This window comes from Procambarus clarkii, chromosome 53 (assembly GCF_040958095.1).
Source record: "Procambarus clarkii isolate CNS0578487 chromosome 53, FALCON_Pclarkii_2.0, whole genome shotgun sequence".
NCBI classification, from domain to species: Eukaryota; Metazoa; Arthropoda; class Malacostraca; order Decapoda; family Cambaridae; genus Procambarus; species Procambarus clarkii.
The window spans coordinates 23390447-23415473 of record NC_091202.1 but is presented as its reverse complement, the minus strand read 5'-3'; the positions used below and the strand labels follow the sequence as shown (position 1 = coordinate 23415473).

The 25027-nt window shown below is 43.4% G+C and overlaps 3 protein-coding genes across 4 annotated transcripts in view; 1 reads left to right on the top strand and 2 right to left on the bottom strand.

Annotated features, from left to right (window-relative positions):
- Positions 1-25027, top strand: part of Sbat (LSMD1 domain-containing protein Sbat) — a 543594-nt gene that overhangs the window by 327519 nt on the left and 191048 nt on the right. The window lies entirely within an intron of this gene.
- LOC138352360 (uncharacterized) lies at positions 4930-16194 on the bottom strand. 2 transcript variants are annotated; one of them, XR_011222777.1, is made up of 3 exons: positions 15206-16194; positions 7462-14709; positions 4930-6965 (listed from the first exon to the last, which is right to left on the bottom strand). XR_011222777.1 is itself a non-coding variant. In XM_069304789.1 (2 exons), the coding sequence occupies exon 2, from the start codon at positions 11886-11888 to the stop codon at positions 8526-8528; it is 3363 nt and encodes a 1120-aa protein (XP_069160890.1). In that variant the 5' UTR covers positions 11889-14709; positions 15206-16194; the 3' UTR covers positions 6972-8525. The 2 variants fall into 2 exon arrangements, 1 of the variants encoding a protein (XP_069160890.1); XM_069304789.1 differs by lacking the exon at positions 4930-6965 and having other exon boundaries at positions 6972-14709.
- On the bottom strand, positions 18214-20973 carry LOC123767192 (cyclic AMP-inducible protein BP74-like). Its single transcript, XM_045756764.2, has one exon. It carries the CDS (start codon positions 20971-20973, stop codon positions 18214-18216), a length of 2760 nt encoding a protein of 919 aa, XP_045612720.2.

Sequence of the window (25027 nt, the reverse complement as noted above, 5' to 3'; positions counted from 1 at the left end):
GTGATGGTGTTTGGCTGTGTTTTGTGGTGTTTAGCTGTGTTTTGTGGTGTTTAGCTGTGTTTTGTGGTGTTTGGCTGTGTTTTGTGATGGTGTTTGGCTGTGTTTTGTGGTGTTTAGCTGTGTTTTGTGATGGTGTTTGGCTGTGTTTTGTGGTGGTGTTTGGCTGTGTTTTGTGGTGTTTAGCTGTGTTTTGTGGTGGTGTTTGGATGTGTTTTGTGGTGGTGTTTGGCTGTGTTTTGTGGTGTTTGGCTGTGTTTTGTGGTGGTGTTTGGCTGTGTTTTGTGATGGTGTTTGGCTGTGTTTTGTGATGGTGTTTGGCTGTGTTTTGTGGTGGTGTTTGGCTGTGTTTTGTGGTGTTTGGCTGTGTTTTGTGATGGTGTTTGGCTGTGTTTTGTGATGGTGTTTGGCTGTGTTTCGTGGTGGTGTTTGGCTGTGTTTTGTGGTGGTGTTTGGCTGTGTTTTGTGATGGTGTTTGGCTGTGTTTTGTGATGGTGTTTGGCTGTGTTTTGTGATGGTGTTTGGATGTGTTTTGTGATGGTGTTTGGCTGTGTTTTGTGGTGGTGTTTGGCTGTGTTTTGTGGTGGTGTTTGGCTGTGTTTTGTGGTGTTTGGCTGTGTTTTGTGGTGGTGTTTGGCTGTGTTTTGTGATGGTGTTTGGCTGTGTTTTGTGATGGTGTTTGGCTGTGTTTTGTGGTGGTGTTTGGCTGTGTTTTGTGGTGTTTGGCTGTGTTTTGTGATGGTGTTTGGCTGTGTTTTGTGATGGTGTTTGGCTGTGTTTCGTGGTGGTGTTTGGCTGTGTTTTGTGGTGGTGTTTGGCTGTGTTTTGTGATGGTGTTTGGCTGTGTTTTGTGATGGTGTTTGGCTGTGTTTTGTGATGGTGTTTGGCTGTGTTTTGTGATGGTGTTTGGCTGTGTTTTGTGATGGTGTTTGGCTGTGTTTTGTGGTGGTGTTTGGCTGTGTTTTGTGGTGTTTGGCTGTGTTTTGTGATGGTGTTTGGCTGTGTTTTGTGATGGTGTTTGGCTGTGTTTCGTGGTGGTGTTTGGCTGTGTTTTGTGGAGGTGTTTGGCTGTGTTTTGTGATGGTGTTTGCCTGTGTTTTGTGATGGTGTTTGGCTATGTTTTGTGGTGGTGTTTGGCTGTGTTTTGTGGTGTTTAGCTGTGTTTTGTGGTGGTGTTTGGCTGTGTTTTGTGGTGGTGTTTGGCTGTGTTTTGTGGTGTTTGGCTGTGTTTTGTGGTGGTGTTTGGCTGTGTTTTGTGATGGTGTTTGGCTGTGTTTTGTGATGGTGTTTGGCTGTGTTTTGTGGTGGTGTTTGGCTGTGTTTTGTGGTGTTTGGCTGTGTTTTGTGATGGTGTTTGGCTGTGTTTTGTGATGGTGTTTGGCTGTGTTTTGTGATGGTGTTTGGCTGTGTTTTGTGATGGTGTTTGGCTGTGTTTTGTGATGGTGTTTGGCTGTATTTTGTGGTGGTGTTTGGCTGTGTTTTGTGGTGGTGTTTGGCTGTGTTTTGTGGTGTTTGGCTGTGTTTTGTGGTGGTGTTTGGCTGTGTTTTGTGATGGTGTTTGGCTGTGTTTTGTGATGGTGTTTGGCTGTGTTTTGTGGTGGTGTTTGGCTGTGTTTTGTGGTGTTTGGCTGTGTTTTGTGATGGTGTTTGGCTGTGTTTTGTGATGGTGTTTGGCTGTGTTTCGTGGTGGTGTTTGGCTGTGTTTTGTGGTGGTGTTTGGCTGTGTTTTGTGATGGTGTTTGGCTGTGTTTTGTGATGGTGTTTGGCTGTGTTTTGTGATGGTGTTTGGCTGTGTTTTGTGATGGTGTTTGGCTGTGTTTTGTGATGGTGTTTGGCTGTGTTTTGTGATGGTGTTTGGCTGTGTTTTGTGATGGTGTTTGGCTGTGTTTTGTGATGGTGTTTGGCTGTGTTTTGTGATGGTGTTTGGCTGTGTTTTGTGGTGGTGTTTGGCTGTGTTTTGTGGTGTTTGGCTGTGTTTTGTGGTGGTGTTTGGCTGTGATTCTCTTGCTTGGTCATTTTGTCCAAAATAGAGGTCACCGACGACAAACACATTATCGCTTTAATATCGGTTCATCACAAGCGGCTGTGTGTGTTCCTAAGACATGGTCAGCGGATGCAGTCTCTGCGTTGGCTCGGGGTCTCTGAGTGGGTAGAATGTAATTATGTGTTAACTGGCTGTTGGTTGCTGGTCTGGACTTGTTGATGTGTTGGGCCTCGCTGATGTCGAGTCTTCTGCTGTCGTAATACCTGTCGATTATTTCAGTATTGCTTGTTAAGAAGTCTCTGGTGATGGTCTGGTTGTGTGAGGAGATTATATGTTCCTTGATGGAGCCCTGTTGTTTGTGCATTGTTAATCGCCTAGAGAGAGACGTTGTTGTCTTCCCTATATACTGAGAACTTTGGGGGCTGACAGTCCCCAAGTGGGTATGTGAAGGCATAGACGACGTTGGTCTCTCTTAAGGCGTTCTGTTTCGTGTCTGGAGAGTTCTTCATGAGTAGGTTGGCCGTCTTCTTGTGTAACGATATATTGTGTAAGGACTTAAAGCCACTTTTTGGTTAATAGGAAATTGTCTGGCAAGAAGGCGTCCAACAGGGTGACCCCCTTGCTCCTCTCCTCTTCTGCTTAGTCATCAGACAAGTCACAGAAGTCCTGTCCAGCGAGCATCTGGGTCTTGGACGGTGGTGACGGACCTCGGCGCCATCTACGATCCTGGTTCCGAACTATAGCAGTTGACCCTCTCATTAACCGTAGTTTCCCATCTTCTAGTCTGCTGTGCTGGGAGGTGACGAGCAACCAGGGACAGGCTAAGGATATCAGTGAAGCAGAGAGAGTGAAGAACTCCTTTGGTCGACCTTGAGACGAGCTAGCCAGCGGGGCTAGTTGAGCGCTCTGGACTTGACTGGTTGAGCGTACTAGCGAGGGAGGGAGCGCTTGAAGACGTCTCCATAATTGCAGCTAGCGTGAGGGGTAGTTAAGTCTCTCTGGACGACCTCTCATAGAAAACTCTACATAGTCGGGGTGATGGGTAATACGATTTCAATTTGGGCCTCAGCCTGCACCCTTGTAAGGGCCAGAGAATATGTTCCAAGGAGGGCATCATAGAGAGAACAGTGTTGTGCTTGGTATCCGTGTAACTGAACCTGAGGAGAGCACACTCCTAGGGGCCCCCGTGGGGTTGAAGACCATCGATGAGTCCCTTGATAAGACCATGACTCTCTGTCTCTGTCTGTCTCTCTCTCCCTCTCTCTTACCTTCCTTCAATACACAAGCGGGTAAAGAAGCAGACACCTCCACACTCCTGCTAGCAGGCTCAGGTCTTCCCCTTACCATAGCTCATGTTAACCTCTACCCCATAAGTTTCTCCCTGGAGCATGACTCGCCAATCGGTTTTACACCCAGGTCGCTATAGTCACCGTCTCAGCTGTGGGCTGCCTTACCTTGAGGTGCTTCGGGGGCTTAGCGTCCCCGCGGCCCGGTCGTCGACCGGGGCTGGGAAGGAATAGTTGAGACTCTTACATGCAAGAGTAGCAAGCTTCCTCACGTCCGGTCATGAACACCTTCAGGGGCATGAGGTGACCTTTGACCGATGAGGAAGGTCAGAACTGGTTGGGCAAACGGATTTAGACTAATTCAATGAGCGGGTATGTTGGCCCCACACTTTCTGGGACGGTTCAGTCGACATAGCAACATGGAGGCTTCAGTCGACATAGCAACATGAAGGCTTCAGTCGACATAGCAACATGGAGGCTTCAGTCGACATAGCAACATGGAAGCTTCAGTCGACATAGCAACATGGAGGCTTCAGTCGACATAGCAACATGGAGGCTTCAGTCAACATAGCAACATGGAGGCTTCAGTCGACATAGCAACATGGAGGCTTCAGTCGACATAGCAACATGGAGGCTTCAGTCGACATAGCAACATGGAGGCTTCAGTCAACATAGCAACATGGAGGCTTCAGTCGACATAGCAACATGGAGGCTTCAGTCGACATAGCAACATGCAGGCTTCAGTCAACATAGCAACATGGAGGCTTCAGTCAACATAGCAACACGAAGGCCCCAGTCAACATAGCAACATGGAGGCTTCAGTCGACATAGCAACATGGAGGCTTCAGTCAACATAGCAACACAGAGGCTCCAGTCAACATAGCAACATGGAGGCTTCAGTCAACATAGCAACACAGAGGCTCCAGTCAACATAGCAACACAGAGGCTTCACTCAACATACCAACATGGAGGCTTCAGTCAACATAGCAACATGGAGGCCCCAGTCAACATAGCAACACGAAGGCCCCAGTCAACATAGCAACATGGAGGCTTCAGTCGACATAGCAACATGGAGGCTTCACTCAACATACCAACATGGAGGCTTCAGTCAACATAGCAACACGAAGGCCCCAGTCAACATAGCAACACCGAGGCCCCAGTCAACATAGCAACACCGAGGCCCCAGTCAACATAGCAACATGGAGGCTTCAGTCAACATAGCAACACGAAGGCCCCAGTCAACATAGCAACACCGAGGCCCCAGTCAACATAGCAACACCGAGGCCCCAGTCAACATAGCAACACCGAGGCCCCAGTCAACATAGCAACACCGAGGCCCCAGTCAACATAGCAACACAGAGGCCCCAGTCAACATAGCAACACGAAGGCCCCAGTCAACATAGCAACACGAAGGCCCCCAGTCAACATAGCAACAAACTCACAAGCGTCAGCTGACTCTATGAGTTTGTAAAAGTCTAACGTAATTAAGAGAACCGGTTTTCACCGTGTAAATATTTTCTGATGATAAGAACCTCATCATTTGAATGTTTTCAGACGCCGGGACACCTGAGTTAATTAACTCCTCTACACACCTGGGTATAAAAATACATTGAATTAATCAAAATATTTAGGAAGTCTTAATTCATCATAGGGGATTAATTAAGATATTTTATATATTTTAATTACGTTACATATTCAAGGATTTCAAAGACCTATGACGCTGGATAAAGTTTAGCTGTTACGACCTCGTTATCAGTGTCCAGTCTTAGTCAGTTATGTTCTTATCAGTGTCCAGTCTTAGTCAATTATGTTCTTATCAGTGTCCAGTCTTAGGCAGTTATGTTCTTATCAGTGTCCAGTCATAGTCAATTATGTTCTTATCAGTGTCCAGTCTTAGTCAATTATGTTCTTATCAGTGTCCAGTCTTAGGCCGTTATGTTCTTATCAGTGTCCAGTCTTAGTCAATTATGTTCTTATCAGTGTCCAGTCATAGTCAATTATGTTCTTATCAGTGTCCAGTCTTAGTCAATTATGTTCTTATCAGTGTCCAGTCATAGTCAATTATGTTCTTATCAGTGTCCAGTCTTAGTCAATTATGTTCTTATCAGTGTCCAGTCTTAGTCAATTATGTTCTTATCAGTGTCCAGTCATAGTCAATTATGTTCTTATCAGTGTCCAGTCTTAGTCAATTATGTTCTTATCAGTATCCAGTCGTAGTCAATTATGTTCTTATCAGTATCCAGTCATAGTCAATTATGTTCTTATCAGTGTCCAGTCTTAGTCAATTATGTTCTTATCAGTGTCCAGTCATAGTCAATTATGTTCTTATCAGTGTCCAGTCTTAACCAATTATGTTCTTATCAGTATCCAGTCATAGTCAATTATGTTCTTATCAGTGTCCAGTCTTAGTCAATTATGTTCTTATCAGTATCCAGTCATAGTCAATTATGTTCTTATCAGTGTCCAGTCTTAGTCAATTATGTTCTTATCAGTATCCAGTCATAGTCAATTATGTTCTTATCAGTGTCCAGTCTTAGTCAATTATGTTCTTATCAGTGTCCAGTCATAGTCAATTATGTTCTTATCAGTGTCCAGTCTTAGTCAATTATGTTCTTATCAGTATCCAGTCTTAGTCAATTATGTTCTTATCAGTGTCCAGTCTTAGTCAATTATGTTCTTATCAGTGTCCAGTCATAGTCAATTATGTTCTTATCAGTATCCAGTCATAGTCAATTATGTTCTTATCAGTGTCCAGTCTTAACCAATTATGTTCTTATCAGTGTCCAGTCATAGTCAATTATGTTCTTATCAGTGTCCAGTCTTAACCAATTATGTTCTTATCACTGTCCAGTCATAGCCAATCTATGCTGAGATAGAATAACAGTGTAGACAGTTCTTCAAGGACAACTATCTACACTGGTAACACTGCAAATGGTATACTGTATCTCGTAATTAACTGTAAGTATACATACAGTGTATAGAGAGGACACATACAGTGTATAGAGAGGACACATACAGTGTAGACAGAATACAGACAGTATACTATACGTCGCCTTAATATGGTGTGGAGATGTTAGTTGGTACAACCTGTCCTCGACTCAAGTCCATTCCATCCAGCGGTCGACCCCACAGACGCATTCATAAATTTTTACATGCTGTTCATTCAAAACTAAAATTTTCTCAAATATGAGGACGGGTTGTCAACATCAATGCAACCTGGGATTCAGATGAAGCCTCAACGTGTCCTGAAGCTTCCACTGAAGTCACTAGAGGTCAAGAGGCTTCAATTTAAGCCAGAGTTGAAGCCAGAGAAATCAGAGGTTTCATACAGCGCCTCCATACACTGTGGCTGGGGCCCGGGAGCTCCACCTCTGCTCTACACGTGTACAATAACGGGATGTATCAGTGACAAAATCAGTAGCAGTTGTGATGAGGACTCGAACCTCCGAAAGTTACGTCACTCCCTTCCCTGAGGTTATCTCGGGGCTGAGACTGTGGGAAAAACCTGCTGGGATTGATATAAGAGGAGACTACCAGGGACTTGTACTGAACTAAATTAAAAATTACTGTCTGCAAATTAATTCAACTAAAATCTCTAGCTAGGGTTGTAAATCCTAATTCCTCTTTTCCTAATGACAGACTGTGGGCTGTAAGGGACAGGTGGGGTGAATGACTTGTTGATAGAAGTTCCAGTCCACCTGTAGACAGGGATCTCACATCAGCTTGTATTTTATACAAGGATAAGATTTGATAAATTCAGTTATATGACTGAACACTGGCTCTGTTTAAATCAGGGATTTAAACATACATAGTCTAACCTAGCACCATAACTTAACAGCCAATATGTACTTATACTATAAACAACAAATTAAATTGTAAAAGTATAAATAAATGACCTTAAATATAGTCTAAATACTGTTGAGTAAGTACTAGAAATTATATTCAATTAAATGAACTTATATGATAACTTAAAAATTAACTAAGCAAGCTATTGATAACTTAATTTATATATTCAAATATATATGCAGACATATTCACTTTATACAGTTAGCTTGACTGAATCTCTTCCAAGACTGTGGACACTTGTGAGGTTTTTACTTATTGAGGCTGAATTCTTTTCTGACAGAATGGACACTCATGAGGTTCAGTGCTTGGATAAGATTCACAGCTACACTACAATTTTAATAAACGTACCGTGAATGAGGCTTTGCCTCGCTTTTTAACCAACAGACAGATTTATAGGATATTAAAGCTACACAAGCATACAATTGGCCAATCATATACCAAATAACCTTCAATATACTTCTCTGCCAGTCGGGGTGCCTGTCTGACAAGTTTGCCAGACTGATTAACTCTCTCTTGTTGAGTTTAGGCACGATATTTTGCTACAGCGTTGCTGTATGATGATCTGGTAGCGTTGCTACGTGATTATCCTGCAGTTGCAGAAGAATGATTCGAGATAAAAGTTTATGAATGAAGGTGGAGGAAACCGTGTCACTGATCTCCACTATACACTATTTTATAAATGTTCTAGGATTTTCCTTGTAGATATTGTCCAGGTACTCCCCCAGTTCTAGAGAGTATTCACTGGCTATAAAAAATGTTAGATAAGGTGTCCTTGAGCTGGTAATGTTCGCTAAGGATCAGTCACTTGTTCACTCATTTGTAAACAAACGCGGAGTGCCGCTGGGCTTGTTGGTGGGCGCTTCTCTCCCCCCCATCGCCCTGCCATGCTCTCTGAGCACGGTAGCCTTCTATGAATATTGATTGATTATTTTTACAGTCTAGACTTATGATTAAGATAAGATGTGATTATAATATAATTAGATATAAGATTTAAAGATTATAAGTAGTATTTGTAAGTACCACTGAATCTTATTAAGGATTTGATTTTTAATCCTACCGGATGTTGAATCAATGTTCCAATAGTTTTTTAATTAAGAAGTCCTTCTAGAAGCTTCTGGATCCTTGAAAGATCATGTACAAAGTCACGTAGGCATCAAAAGGGCCCCTGTTGCGTACGTGTTCATGGTGCCATTGTCATCCAGGATCAAGCTATATAATGAATCTTTAAAGATTCATTATATGATTTTGATACAATTTAGATATGATTTTGATATGATTTAGATATGATATAGAAATTATACATTTCTTAGATGATTATTAGATATGGTGGGTAAAAATTTCCCACATCTTCCAGAGGGAGAGAACTGGCACAGAGTCCAATACTTAGGACAATAGTAACCATATGTATTTATTTACTCTCCATTGGATTGATAATACAAGTGCAAATTTTGCTTGCACTTTTGTGCTGCTGTCCGTTGTGGACGATTGTGTCTGTTAGGAGTCTGTGGGTCTTGTGGAGTTAGAGTCTCTTGAGGTCTCTCAGGATCTAACTGCAGCCGACTCACTGATTCCATGTGGATGAGTTTGTCCAATGTCTTCAGGGAAGTTGTTCCTTTGGACAGGATTTTGACTATTCTCAAAATCCCCTGACTATCTGGATGGACTGAGACAACTTTACCTAATGGCCAGTCAGCCCTAGGGCCATCACTGTCTACCAAGACAATATCGCCAGGTTGGAGATTAGCTATATTATGGGGGACATTGGCCCCATAGTGATGTTCTCGTAGAGATGTAAGATATTCTTTTGTCCAAATATCATTCCATTTTTGGATTATGCTGGACAGATGCTTATACCCCTGAACCAACTCGCTCGGACCCACATATGAGGGATCTCTGATCTCATCATCCACTAGAGATGGTACTGGAGTCAGAAGTCTTCCATACATTAGGTGGGCAGGACTTAATGGCTCATGTTGAGTAGGATCCTCAGACAAGTAAGTCAACGGCCGGTTATTCACCCTTGATTCTATTTCCGTGATTACTGTCTGGAGTTCTTGAAGATTGATTTTCTGACGGTGTAGAGATTTTCTCAAGGATCTTTTTACAGTTCCTATTAACCGTTCATAAAATCCTCCGTGCCATGGGGCTCTCGGAGGGATAAATTTCCATCTGCAATGACGCTGTTCCAGTGTGGAAGTAACTGCAGGATGGGAACAGATTTCCCGTAGACATGCTTCTCCAGCTACCAAGTTTGCTCCATTATCTGAAATCATCAGCTTAGGGCATGATCGGCGTGCTGCGAATCTGCGGAAAGCTTGAATAAATGATTGAGCAGTCATATCGGGCGTTACCTCTAGATGTACTGCCCTGGTGGTAGCACAGGTGAACAGACAGATGTATGCCTTGATAGGTTGCTTATCTGCAGTCCCTGTTAGATATATTGCTCCTGTATAATCTACTCCTGTCGTTTCAAAAGGTTGTAGATGGACCACTCGTTCCTTTGGTAGGGGTGGTGGCCCTGGATAAGAGCAAGTTCTTGCATCGTACCTTCGGCATATCATGCAATTCTTCAAGATTGATTTGACTGACTGTCTTCCCTGAGGAATCCAGTACTGCTGTCTGATTTGTGTGAGTGTGTCTAACACTCCTCCATGTTTGATGATTTGTTGATGTGTATGCAACACAATCAACCTTGTGATCCAATGATTTTTTGGTAAAAGCCATGGATGCACCGTATCTAGATTGATATCTGCGTGTTTAAGTCTCCCTCCACAACGCAGAATGTTGTGATTTTCTTGGTCTATCCACAGACCGAGATTGTGTTTTAACTTATGCGGAAGATTTTCATAGTTATTCCCATAAGTTTCTCTCTGGGCTTGTCTTACCCAATAGATAAGTGCATCAGGAAAAGTGTATTTTATACCTTTTTTCCTGAGATAATGAAACACGTTCTGTGTTACATTGATTAATTTGATGAGCGAGGAGTAACGAGTACAATCCAAGACTGATATTTGAGCTTGCTGCCTGGTGGTAGTTATGGTTTGTGTCGTAATGACGTGTGGCTTTTGTTCAGGCCAACTACCATTCACTAACCATCGAGGCCCATGAAACCAAATATCTGCCTTTGCAAACTGTTTAAATGTCATACCTCTTGATAAGAGATCAGCTGGATTATCCTTTGTTGGTACATGCAACAATTGAAAGCCTGCGGAAATTTCTTTAATTTCCGAGACGCGATTTTTTACATATGGAGTTGGACAGTTGTCGTTTCGTACCCATTGTAAGACAGCTTCATTGTCAGACCATATAATGACATCTTTGATGTTCATGGTAGACAAGACTTGTTTGATATGCACTGCTAAGCGTGTTCCAGTTAGCAGTGCTGTTAGTTCCATCTGAGGCAAAGTCCTCTTTTTTAATGGAGCGACTCTGGCCTTAGAGGTGATAAGATATGATTGATTAGAAGTCACTAAGTAAGCACAAGCTCCAAAAGCTTTGGCTGACGAGTCTGCGAATACATGTAGTGATACTTCCTCATTTTCCTCGACTATGTGTCTCGGAAAGATTATCTTTTCAACTAAAGTTTGTTCTTGAGCCACTTCCATCGAAGCTTTTTGTAACTGGATTGGTAGTGGATCATCCCAACCAACCTTAGCTTTCCATGCTTCTTGCACTAATAAACGCCACTTGATAGTCAAAGGATTTAGTAGACCAAGTGGGTCAAATACTTTGCTAACTTGTGAAAGCAAATCCCTTTTTGTAGTGATGTTGTAATTTACTGGCACAGATTTGATCGATATTGTGTCCGAGATTAAATCCCAATCCATACCTAACACCTTTTGTGATTCTGGTACGTGATATTCAGGGTAATCTCTTGCTATTTGATTATTCAATGTTGCATTATTAGAGGCCCAAGATTGTAGTGGCATGTTTGCACCTTGTAGCTCCTTGTTAGCCTCTTGATATAATTGTAACAGTTCAGTAGTACTGTTAACTGTCCCTTGAAAATTATCTACATATAGATTTTGACTGATTTCAGTCTTACAGGGACTTGATGATTTCTTCAGATGAGTATCTAGAGTTGCTTGCAACAGAAATGGACTGCTTGTCGCGCCAAAAAGAACTGATGAGAATCTGAAAGTCACTACAGGACTATTGACATCTTCTGGGTTCTCTACCCATAGAAACTTAGTGAAGTCTCTATCTTCTTCTTGTAAGCCAACTCTTAGAAAGGCCTTACTTATATCTGCTGAATACGCATATTTGTTAAGTCTAAACTTCAACAGTATGTCATACAATTTCTGAGTTAGACTTGGACCTGTTTGTAAACAATCATTTAGACTGGTTCCTTGGGGTCCAGATTTAGAGCTACAATTAAAAACTATCCGTAAAGGAGTTGTTTTTGATTCTCTCTTAACAGCCATGTGAGGTAAAAAATGGCCTGTTTGCGTATTGTCATGTTTCACGACTTCGATGAATTTATTCTTTAATTGTTGAGCAATAATCTCATGATAGAGTTTTAAATGCTCAGGCCTTTTTCTTAGCTTTGCTAGTTGAGATTTAAATTGACTATAAGCCATGTGATAATTGGTAGGTAAGGTTTTATGGTTGATTTTCCATGGTAGCCTTACCCAGTACTGTCCATCATAGTACTGTACAGTTTCTAAGTATTGATTGTATGCACAGACATCATCAGGACTTGGTTGTTCAGGAATTATTCCTATGGCATCAAGTTCCCACAATTGAGGTACAGATTCCAATCCATCATCAATCATGTGGGGGATTTTAAGTGGTGACTGTTCTTTGCCTAGTCATGCCACTATTACAGTTTCTGTATGATGTGATTTTTCAGGAGTTGAAGGTTCAAGATCTAGTATAGGTCCTGTCATCAATATGCCTCCTGCTGATTTGAGTATATTCATACCCATAGATTCTTCTGATCCCAGAATGAATCGATGATAGTAGTCAGCTCCAATCAGGATTCCGATATCTCCTATGTAGTCAGAATCAAGCAGAGGATCTGCTAATTGTATTCCCTTTTCTTTTAGGAATTTAATTGTTGCTGTCAGACCAGTCACTTCCATTTCAGTAGGAATTTTATCAACTACTATGGCTTCTACTGTCCTTTGGGATGTACCTAGACAGACATTGAGTTTTACTACTGGAAAGGTTCTACGACCAGAATTAGTAAAAAACCCTGATATTGATGTAGATACTTGCTTTGAAGATTTAAGTTGTAAATCTTCTGCCATCTTTTTACTGATAAAGGTTTTCTGTGACCCTTGATCAAAAAAGCCTCTAGTTGCAATACAAATTCCTTGATTGCATAGTTCTAGCTGTGCAGTAGGCAATATGGCTGTTGTAACAATTTCTGTATCCAAGTCGTTGACATTGCTCATTACTGTACAGAATTGTACGGCTGTAGTGGTATTATCATCTTTGGGCTTTGCCTGAGATGCAGGTTGATTATTGGAAGTCTGTGATCTGGATTGAGTGTTAATATCACTACAGAGTGCTGTGTGATGTACACTTTTATGACAATATTGGCAGTTCTGCAATTGAGTGATACACTCACTTGTATCGTGCTTCCGTAGACAACGGATGCACCTGTTCAGAGATTTCAGTCGATCGATTCGACTGGCACGGCCTACATAAACTGTGCATTGATAAATGGTATGTGCTTCTTGACAGAATAAACATTTTGGGGCACTTGTAGCTCCTTTTGTCTTATCTGTCTTAGGAGCTTGGTTTCCTACAGTTCTGTTAACTGTGGGGGATATAGCATAAGAGCCAACATTATTCTGTTTCCACTTTGCAGAAGAGGAGTTTTGTTGCCTTGATTTTTGACTGCCATTCTGGACATTTTTGCTTTTGTCCGTGGATTCACCTTTGGGGATTTTTTCTTGAGATCTAAGTTTTCCTCGGCTTCGTAATCTTTGTACGTAAGCTCGAAGTCCATCAAAGATTTGGCTTTGTGATAAGATGTTGTTACAAGTATGTAACACTTGTAGGTAAGTAATTACATGCAAGTAGGTTATACAAGCATGTAACACTTGTACTCCTCCAAGGATTTCCTTAAAGGATGAATTGTATCTGTAATAATGTGTATCTACATTATTCATGATGTGATGAAGCATTTTGCTTTTTCTTTTTTCTCGGCTTTGCCTTTCTATTAAGTAAGTCTCTTTGAGATGCTTGATTAACTTCAGATTTTCTGAGGCTGCTTTCACTCCAGTGAAAGCATGAGATTAGGTGATCAAGACTATATTCTTGGATTAAGATAGTTATCTTAGATGGATGATAATATTTGTATTGACATTGTCAATGTGTTGTTAGCCTTTCAGATTGTGATGTGAGATTAAGATTGGTCTTAATCCCCAATTGTAGACTATTGTAGCCAAGTGATGATGACATTTGTCTATCACCTGATTTAAATGGTCTGTAGGCTGTAGATTCAAGTGATTTTTTAGACACTTTGTGTCCTTTTCTTTTCTGTTTCAGTTGCTGGTGGAATACTGTTAGTCATTTTGACCTTTTCCAAGTTTCGGAGATTCCGAGATTTTTCTCTTTTTTCTGATAAATATGTATGATGTTAATGTATTTTGATAAATGAGCTTTCCTGTCTACTTAGGTAATGATTCCAAAGATCGTCCTTCATTTCCTCCCTGGAATCTGGTTGTAGCAGGTGTTCAATTATCAAAAGTACTGTAATAATTTGATTTGTGACCCGAATGCACGAATGCACCAAGTTGGTAAATCTTGTAATAATTTTTTAAAAATAGTAAATGGCACTATTTTTGCAAAGTTATTACAAAATCTGTTACCATAATAATTGTTAGATAAAATACAGTAGAATGTCTACTGGTTTTACCTGGAATAGGGTATGATTCAGTTGATTATAGTTAGATTGTAATGAAATGCTCTTACAGTGATGATAACACTTTTTTAAAGAATATTATGTAATGAGCAGCTCTGAAAATCAGAAGATTAGAGATAATGTTAGATAATACACTTAAATATATATGTAATGTTACCACAATGAGGTAGGTAATTGGTATTTATGATTAAGATGCAATTGTGTCTGTGACACTGATATAATTAAGTACTGTGGTTTCTTAACACAAAACAATATTAGTATTCTATGAATACTATGAATGCTTACTAGTTAATGGATATGGTGGCTTAAGCCACTGCAAACTATTTGTTTACTTAGATATATAGCTATGATAAATATTGGCTGATAGCTAGGTTAGGCTAGAATATGTAAGAATTATTCCAATGCAAAATCAAGAAGTTTCTTATGTATTTGGCATTGAAATATTCGGTAAACGAATGATCATAAATATCTAGGTATAAAGGACCATTATTATCTAGGTTCGAAGGACCATTAATGTGGGAAAAACCTGCTGGGATTGATATAAGAGGAGACTACCAGGGACTTGTACTGAACTAAATTAAAAATTACTGTCTGCAAATTAATTCAACTAAAATCTCTAGCTAGGGTTGTAAATCCTAATTCCTCTTTTCCTAATGACAGACTGTGGGCTGTAAGGGACAGGTGGGGTGAATGACTTGTTGATAGAAGTTCCAGTCCACCTGTAGACAGGGATCTCACATCAGCTTGTATTTTATACAAGGATAAGATTTGATAAATTCAGTTATATGACTGAACACTGGCTCTGTTTAAATCAGGGATTTAAACATACATAGTCTAACCTAGCACCATAACTTAACAGCCAATATGTACTTATACTATAAACAACAAATTAAATTGTAAAAGTATAAATAAATGACCTTAAATATAGTCTAAATACTGTTGAGTAAGTACTAGAAATTATATTCAATTAAATGAACTTATATGATAACTTAAAAATTAACTAAGCAAGCTATTGATAACTTAATTTATATATTCAAATATATATGCAGACATATTCACTTTATACAGTTAGCTTGACTGAATCTCTTCCAAGACTGTGGACACTTGTGAGGTTTTTACTTATTGAGGCTGAATTCTTTTCTGACAGAATGGACACTCATGAGGTTCAGTGCTTGGATAAGATTCACAGCTACACTACAATTTTAATAAACGTACCGTGAATGAGGCTTTGCCTCGCTTTTTAACCAACAGACAGATTTATAGGATATTAAAGCTACACAAGCATACAATTGGCCAATCATATACCAAATAACCTTCAATATACTTCTCTGCCAGTCGGGGTGCCTGTCTGACAAGTTTGCCAGACTGATTAACTCTCTCTTGTTGAGTTTAGGCACGATATTTTGCTACAGCGTTGCTGTATGATGATCTGGTAGCGTTGCTACGTGATTATCCTGCAGTTGCAGAAGAATGATTCGAGATAAAAGTTTATGAATGAAGGTGGAGGAAACCGTGTCACTGATCTCCACTATACACTATTTTATAAATGTTCTAGGATTTTCCTTGTAGATATTGTCCAGGTACTCCCCCAGTTCTAGAGAGTATTCACTGGCTATAAAAAATGTTAGATAAGGTGTCCTTGAGCTGGTAATGTTCGCTAAGGATCAGTCACTTGTTCACTCATTTGTAAACAAACGCGGAGTGCCGCTGGGCTTGTTGGTGGGCGCTTCTCTCCCCCCCATCGCCCTGCCATGCTCTCTGAGCACGGTAGCCTTCTATGAATATTGATTGATTATTTTTACAGTCTAGACTTATGATTAAGATAAGATGTGATTATAATATAATTAGATATAAGATTTAAAGATTATAAGTAGTATTTGTAAGTACCACTGAATCTTATTAAGGATTTGATTTTTAATCCTACCGGATGTTGAATCAATGTTCCAATAGTTTTTTAATTAAGAAGTCCTTCTAGAAGCTTCTGGATCCTTGAAAGATCATGTACAAAGTCACGTAGGCATCAAAAGGGCCCCTGTTGCGTACGTGTTCATGGTGCCATTGTCATCCAGGATCAAGCTATATAATGAATCTTTAAAGATTCATTATATGATTTTGATACAATTTAGATATGATTTTGATATGATTTAGATATGATATAGAAATTATACATTTCTTAGATGATTATTAGATATGGTGGGTAAAAATTTCCCACAGAGACAGTAACTCAGGGCTGAGGCAGTAACTCGGAGCTGAGACAGTAACTCGGGGCTGAGGCAGTAACTCAGAGCTGAGACAGTAACTCAGAGCTGAGACAGTAACTCAGAGCTGAGGCAGTAACTCAGAGCTGAGACAGTAACTCAGAGCTGAGACAGTAACTCAGGGCTGAGACAGTAACTCAGAGCTGAGACAGTAACTCAGGGCTGAGACAGTAACTCAGAGCTGAGACAGTAACTCAGGGCTGAGACAGTAACTCAGAGCTGAGACAGTAACTCACAGCTGAGACAGTAACTCACAGCTGAGACAGTAACTCAGAGCTGAGACAGTAACTCAGAGCTGAGACAGTAACTCACAGCTGAGGCAGTAACTCAGAGCTGAGACAGTAACTCACAGCTGAGGCAGTAACTCAGAGCTGAGACAGTAACTCAGAGCTGAGGCAGTAACTCAGGGCTGAGACAGTAACTCACAGCTGAGGCAGTAACTCAGAGCTGAGACAGTAACTCAGAGCTGAGACAGTAACTCAGGGCTGAGACAATAACTCAGAGCTGAGGCAGTAACTCAGAGCTGAGACAGTAACTCAGGGCTGAGACAGTAACTCAGAGCTGAGACAGTAACTCAGAGCTGAGACAGTAACTCAGGGCTGAGACAGTAACTCAGAGCTGAGACAGTAACTCAGAGCTGAGGCAGTAACTCAGGGCTGAGACAGTAACTCAGAGCTGAGACAGTAACTCACAGCTGAGGCAGTAACTCACAGCTGAGGCAGTAACTCACAGCTGAGGCAGTAACTCAGAGCTGAGACAGTAACTCAGAGCTGAGACAGTAACTCAGGGCTGAGACAGTAACTCAGAGCTGAGACAGTAACTCAGAGCTGAGGCAGTAACTCAGGGCTGAGACAGTAACTCAGGGCTGAGACAGTAAATCAGGGCTGAGACAGTAACTCAGAGCTGAGACAGTAACTCAGAGCTGAGGCAGTAACTCAGGGCTGAGACAGTAACTCAGAGCTGAGACAGTAACTCAGGGCTGAGACAGTAACTCAGAGCTGAGACAGTAACTCAGAGCTGAGACAGTAACTCAGGGCTGAGACAGTAACTCAGAGCTGAGACAGTAACTCAGAGCTGAGACAGTAACTCAGAGCTGAGACAGTAACTCAGGGCTGAGACAGTAACTCAGGGCTGAGACAGTAACTCAGGGCTGAGACAGTAACTCAGGGCTGAGACAGTAACTCGGGGCTGAGACAGTAACTCAGAGCACGGAAGGTTAATGGGATATCCTCCGGCTGTCTCTGGAAAAGCTGCCGCATATGTCCAATAGATGGCGCTCATTTACAGCGATGGTCTTGGGCTGTTCTGCAAGTGTTTCTCCTTAATGGTTCTTGCGTAGTGGTTCTTGCGTAGTGGTTATGGCGTAGTGGTTCTTGCGTAGTGGTTCTTGGGTAGTGGTTCTTGCGTAATGGTTCTTGGGTAATGGTTCTTGGGTAATGGTTCTTGCGTAGTGGTTATGGCGTAGTGGTTCTTGGGTAGTGGTTCTTGCGTAATGGTTCTTGGGTAATGGTTCTTGCGTAATGGTTCTTGCGTAGTGGTTCTTGGGTAGTGGTTCTTGCGTAATGGTTCTTGGGTAATGGTTCTTGCGTAATGGTTCTTGCGTAGTGGTTCTTGGGTAGTGGTTCTTGCGTAATGGTTCTTGCTTAATGGTTCTTGCGTAATGGTTCTTGGGTAGTGGTTCTTGCATAATGGTTCTTGGGTAGTGGTTCTTGCGTAATGGTTCTTGGGTAGTGGTTCTTGCTTAATGGTTCTTGCGTAGTGGTTCTTGCTTAATGGTTCTTGGGTAGTGGTTCTTGCGTAATGGTTCTTGGGTAGTGGTTCTTGCGTAATGGTTCTTGCGTAGTGGTTCTTGCTTAATGGTTCTTGCGTAATGGTTCTTGCGTAATGGTTCTTGCGTAGTGGTTCTTGCGTAATGGTTCTTGCGTAATGGTTCTTGCATAATGGTTCTTGGGTAGTGGTTCTTGCTTAATGGTTCTTGCATAATGGTTCTTGCGTAATGGTTCTTGGGTAGTGGTTCTTGCGTAATGGTTCTTGCATAATGGTTCTTGCATAATGGTTCTTGGGTAGTGGTTCTTGCGTAATGGTTCTTGGGTAGTGGTTCTTGCTTAATGGTTCTTGCGTAATGGTTCTTGCATAATGGTTCTTGGGTAGTGGTTCTTGCTTAATGGTTCTTGCGTAGTGGTTCTTGCTTAATGGTTCTTGCGTAATGGTTCTTGCGTAATGGTTCTTGCATAATGGTTCTTGGGTAGTGGTTCTTGCGTAATGGTTCTTGCGTAATGGTTCTTGGGTAGTGGTTCTTGCGTAATGGTTCTTGCATAATGGTTCTTGCATAATGGTTCTTGGGTAGTGGTTCTTGCGTAATGGTTCTTGCATAATGGTTCTTGCGTAATGGTTCTTGGGTAGTGGTTCTTGCTTAATGGTTCTTGCATAATGGTTCTTGCGTAATGGTTCTTGGGTAGTGGTTCTTGCGTAATGGTTCTTGGGTAGTGGTTCTTGCTTAATGGTTCTTGCGTAGTGGTTCTTGCTTAATGGTTCTTGCGTAATGGTTCTTGCGTAATGGTTCTTGCATAATGGTTCTTGGGTAGTGGTTCTTGCGTAATGGTTCTTGCATAATGGTTCTTGCGTAATGGTTCTTGCATAATGGTTCTTGCATAATGGTTCTTGGGTAGTGGTTCTTGGGTAGTGGTTCTTGCGTAATGGTTCTTGCATAATGGTTCTTGCGTAATGGTTCTTGGGTAGTGGTTCTTGCTTAATGGTTCTTGCGTAGTGGTTCTTGCTTAATGGTTCTTGCGTAATGGTTCTTGCGTAATGGTTCTTGCATAATGGTTCTTGCATAATGGTTCTTGGGTAGTGGTTCTTGCGTAATGGTTCTTGCATAATGGTTCTTGCGTAATGGTTCTTGCATAATGGTTCTTGCATAATGGTTCTTGGGTAGTGGTTCTTGCGTAATGGTTCTTGCATAATGGTTCTTGCGTAATGGTTCTTGCATAATGGTTCTTGCATAATGGTTCTTGGGTAGTGGTTCTTGCGTAATGGTTCTTGGGTAGTGGTTCTTGCGTAATGGTTCTTGCGTAATGGTTCTTGCATAATGGTTCTTGCATAATGGTTCTTGCATAATGGTTCTTGCGTAATGGTTCTTGCATAATGGTTCTTGCGTAATGGTTCTTGCGTAATGGTTCTTGGGTAGTGGTTCTTGCGTAATGGTTCTTGCATAATGGTTCTTGCGTAATGGTTCTTGCGTAATGGTTCTTGCGTAATGGTTCTTGCATAATGGTTCTTGCGTAATGGTTCTTGGGTAGTGGTTCTTGCGTAATGGTTCTTGCGTAATGGTTCTTGCGTAATGGTTCTTGCATAATGGTTCTTGGGTAGTGGTTCTTGCGTAATGGTTCTTGCATAATGGTTCTTGCGTAATGGTTCTTGCATAATGGTTCTTGCATAATGGTTCTTGGGTAGTGGTTCTTGCGTAATGGTTCTTGGGTAGTGGTTCTTGCGTAATGGTTCTTGCGTAATGGTTCTTGCATAATGGTTCTTGCATAATGGTTCTTGCATAATGGTTCTTGCGTAATGGTTCTTGCATAATGGTTCTTGCGTAATGGTTCTTGCGTAATGGTTCTTGGGTAGTGGTTCTTGCGTAATGGTTCTTGCATAATGGTTCTTGCGTAATGGTTCTTGCGTAATGGTTCTTGCGTAATGGTTCTTGCATAATGGTTCTTGCGTAATGGTTCTTGGGTAGTGGTTCTTGCGTAATGGTTCTTGCGTAATGGTTCTTGCGTAATGGTTCTTGCATAATGGTTCTTGGGTAGTGGTTCTTGCGTAATGGTTCTTGCATAATGGTTCTTGCGTAATGGTTCTTGCATAATGGTTCTTGCATAATGGTTCTTGGGTAGTGGTTCTTGCGTAATGGTTCTTGCATAATGGTTCTTGCGTAATGGTTCTTGCATAATGGTTCTTGCATAATGGTTCTTGGGTAGTGGTTCTTGCGTAATGGTTCTTGGGTAGTGGTTCTTGCGTAATGGTTCTTGCGTAATGGTTCTTGCATAATGGTTCTTGCATAATGGTTCTTGCATAATGGTTCTTGCGTAATGGTTCTTGCATAATGGTTCTTGCGTAATGGTTCTTGCGTAATGGTTCTTGGGTAGTGGTTCTTGCGTAATGGTTCTTGCATAATGGTTCTTGCGTAATGGTTCTTGCGTAATGGTTCTTGCGTAATGGTTCTTGCATAATGGTTCTTGCGTAATGGTTCTTGGGTAGTGGTTCTTGCGTAATGGTTCTTGCGTAATGGTTCTTGCGTAATGGTTCTTGCGTAATGGTTCTTGCGTAATGGTTCTTGGGTAGTGGTTCTTGCGTAATGGTTCTTGCATAATGGTTCTTGCGTAATGGTTCTTGGGTAGTGGTTCTTGCGTAATGGTTCTTGCATAATGGTTCTTGCGTAATGGTTCTTGGGTAGTGGTTCTTGCGTAATGGTTCTTGCGTAATGGTTCTTGCGTAATGGTTCTTGCATAATGGTTCTTGCGTAATGGTTCTTGCGTAATGGTTCTTGCGTAATGGTTCTTGCGTAATGGTTCTTGCGTAATGGTTCTTGTGTAATGGTTCTTGCGTAATGGTTCTTGCATAATGGTTCTTGCATAATGGTTCTTGCATAATGGTTCTTGCGTAATGGTTCTTGCGTAATGGTTCTTGCATAATGGTTCTTGTGTAATGGTTCTTGCGTAGTGGTTCTTGCATAATGGTTCTTGCGTAATGGTTTTGCCCAAACCCCCCTGCAGTTTTCAAAATATCTAAAATGTCGGAAATTTGACTCCTGAGAGTGATTTTTTGGGGGTTTGGGCTAAATATGACCCATCCCTGTTTTCAGTAATTGGCATTATTTCGGTATAAAAAGTCATAATTTGAAAATTAAAATAGGTGCAGAGAGTTAGAATTCGGATCAAAAATCACGCTCATGAGTCAAATTTCCCACATTTCAGATATTTTCAAAATTCCAGGGGGGGGGGGGGTTTGGGCAAAATATGACCCATCGCCGTTTCCAGTAATTGGCATATTTTCGGTATAAAAAGTCATAATTTTAAAATTAAAATAGGTGCAGAGAGTTAGAATTCGGCTCAAAAATCACGCTCATGAGTCAAATTTTCCACATTTCAGATATTTTGAAAACTAGTAGGAAATGACATTGCAGACGAAGCTGCAAAACTTGCAACTAAGAGAAGAAATGTAGACATTTACATACCACAGAGGCTATCACAGATTAAGATAGTAATTAGAAACAGAGCAATACAGGTGATGTACAGTGACCACAACACAGCAGTTGCAACATCAGGATCTGCGGGTTGGTACAAGAATTCAACCAACTACGAACCACTTAGTTTGATGAAAGGGAGCAGTAGAGCAACAGAAGTACACTTACATCGCATCAGGCTTGGATACCCATGTGCATGGGAAATAGGCTTACAGGTTCCGGAAGATGAGAGGAAATGTCAACACTGTGGAGAAATGCCCGACAGACCACTGGAACATTATCTAACACAGTGCACTGTTACAACCACAACAGACCACTGGAACATTATCTAACACAGTGCACAGTTACAAACCCATTAAGATTTCAACTTAGATTCAACAGAGCAGAAGAAGTTGTTAAATACGTATGGCAAAATCTTACTGAAGCGACCACACGAGTAATAAATACTCATACTCCGCCCAAGTAAAACAGAAACAAGCAACACTTAGTGGGCCAGCCAGAGGCTTAGGGCCCGCCCAGTGGGCCAGCCAGAGGCTTAGGGCCCGCCCAGTGGGCCAGCCAGAGGCTTAGGGCCCGCCCAGTGGGCCAGACAGAGGCTTAGGGCCCGCCCAGTGGGGCAGGCAGAGGCTTAGGGCCCGCCCAGTGGGCCAGCCAGAGGCTTAGGGCCCCCCAGTGGGCCAGCCAGAGGCTTAGGGCCCGCCCAGTGGGCCAGCCAGAGACTTAGGGCCCGCCCAGTGGGCCAGCCAGAGGCTTAGGGCCCGCCCAGTGGGCCAGCCAGAGACTTAGGGCCCGCGCAGTGGGTCAGCCAGAGACTTAGGGCCCGCGCAGTGGGTCAGCCAGAGACTTAGGGCCCGCGCAGTGGGTCAGCCAGAGGCTTAGGGCCCGCCCAGTGGGCCAGCCAGAGACTTAGGGCCCGCGCAGTGGGTCAGCCAGAGGCTTAGGGCCCGCCCAGTGGGCCAGCCAGAGATTTAGGGCCCGCCCAGTGGGCCAGCCAGAGGCTTAGGGCCCGCGCAGTGGGTCAGCCAGAGGCTTAGGGCCCGCCCAGTGGGCCAGCCAGAGACTTAGGACCCGCGCAGGAATATCCGTGCACAAACAAAACATGCGAGCATAGTTCACATCTAGCAGAAGACAGGCCACCAGCAGCCCTGTCATAATCACCGGAGTATCTCACGCCTCTCCCTCCATGCTAAGATCTTGATTCGTATCCTGACCAAGGGCAGCATGGAGAAGTCTGGCTCATTGTCCGGCAGTTCCAAGATGGTGTGATGGTGATGGTGATGGACGATGGTGTGATGGTGATGGTGATGGACGATGGTGTGATGGTGATGGTGCTGGACGATGGTGTGATGGTGATGGTGCTGGACGATGGTGTGATGGTGGTGCTGGACGATGGTGTGATGGTGATGGTGCTGGACGATGGTGTGATGGTGATGGTGCTGGACGATGGTGTGATGGTGCTGGACGATGGTGTGATGGTGGTGCTGGACGATGGTGTGATGGTGATGGTGCTGGACGATGGTGTGATGGTGATGGTGCTGGACGATGGTGTGATGGTGATGGTGCTGGACGATGGTTTGATGGTGGTGCTGGACGATGGTGTGATGGTGATGGTGCTGGACGATGGTGTGATGGTGATGGTGCTGGACGATGGTGTGATGGTGATGGTGCTGGACGATGGTGTGATGGTGCTGGACGATGGTGTGATGGTGGTGCTGGACGATGGTGTGATGGTGATGGTGCTGACGATGGTGTGATGGTGGTGCTGGACGATGGTTTGATGGTGGTGCTGGACGATGGTGTGATGGTGCTGGACGATGGTGTGATGGTGATGGTGCTGGACGATGGTGTGATGGTGATGGACGATGGTGTGATGGTGATGGTGCTGGACGATGGTGTGATGGTGATGGTGCTGGACGATGGTGTGATGGTGGTGCTGGACGATGGTTTGATGGTGGTGCTGGACGATGGTGTGATGGTGCTGGACGATGGTGTGATGGTGATGGTGCTGGACGATGGTGTGATGGTGATGGTGCTGGACGATGGTGTGATGGTGATGGTGCTGGACGATGGTGTGATGGTGATGGTGCTGGACGATGGTGTGATGGTGATGGTGCTGGACGATGGTGTGATGGTGATGGTGCTGGACGATGGTGTGATGGTGATGGTGCTGGACGATGGTGTGATGGTGATGGTGCTGGACGATGGTGTGATGGTGATGGTGCTGGACGATGGTGTGATGGTGATGGTGCTGGACGATGGTGTGATGGTGCTGGACGATGGTGTGATGGTGCTGGACGATGGTGTGATGGTGATGGTGCTGGACGATGGTGTGATGGTGATGGACGATGGTGTGATGGTGATGGTGCTGGACGATGGTGTGATGGTGATGGTGCTGGACGATGGTGTGATGGTGATGGACGATGGTGTGATGGTGCTGGACGATGGTGTGATGGTGATGGTGATGGTGATGGACGATGGTGTGATGGTGCTGGACGATGGTGTGATGGTGATGGTGCTGGACGATGGTGTGATGGTGATGGTGCTGGACGATGGTGTGATGGTGATGGTGCTGGACGATGGTGTGATGGTGATGGTGTGATGGTGCTGGACGATGGTGTGATGGTGATGGTGCTGGACGATGGTGTGATGGTGATGGTGCTGGACGATGGTGTGATGGTGATGGTGCTGGACGATGGTGTGATGGTGCTGGACGATGGTGTGATGGTGGTGCTGGACGATGGTGTGATGGTGATGGTGATGGACGATGGTGTGATGGTGCTGGACGATGGTGTGATGGTGATGGTGATGGACGATGGTGTGATGGTGATGGTGATGGACGATGGTGTGATGGTGATGGTGCTGGACGATGGTGTGATGGTGATGGTGATGGACGATGGTGTGATGGTGCTGGACGATGGTGTGATGGTGCTGGACGATGGTGTGATGGTGATGGTGCTGGACGATGGTGTGATGGTGATGGTGATGGACGATGGTGTGATGGTGATGGTGCTGGACGATGGTGTGATGGTGATGGTGCTGGACGATGGTGTGATGGTGATGGTGCTGGACGATGGTGTGATGGTGATGGTGCTGGACGAGTCAAAAGCCATCCCAGTGAGGAAGATTGTGAAGCATGGTATTCTCGGCCATGCTCCCTGATGCCTCTGTTCACCTAGCAGTATGGGCTAATACCGTGCCTGAGCCCAGCACCCCGTGACACCCAGACTGTGTACCTGGACCCACCACAGGTGAAGGTGGGCCCAGGGACGCCCTCACTGTGGACGCCCTCACTGTGGACACCCTCACTGTGGACACCCTCACTGTGGACGCCCTCACTGTGGACACCCTCACCGTGGACACCCTCACTGTGGACACCCTCACTGTGGACGCCCTCACCGTGGAGGCCCTCACCGTGGACACCCTCACCGTGGACACCCTCACTGTGGACACCCTCACTGTGGACGCCCTCACCGTGGACGCCCTCACCGTGGACGCCCTCAACGTGGGCGTCCACTAGAAGAGCTTTAAGTCAGTTTCTGCATC

Coding starts and splice junctions, on each gene's coding strand:
- LOC138352360 (XM_069304789.1), bottom strand. CDS start 11,888: ATGATTGATGATGGATTGGAATCTGTACCTCAATTGTGGGAACTTGAT.
- LOC123767192 (XM_045756764.2), bottom strand. CDS start 20,973: ATGCAAGAACCACTACGCAAGAACCATTACACAAGAACCATTATGCAA.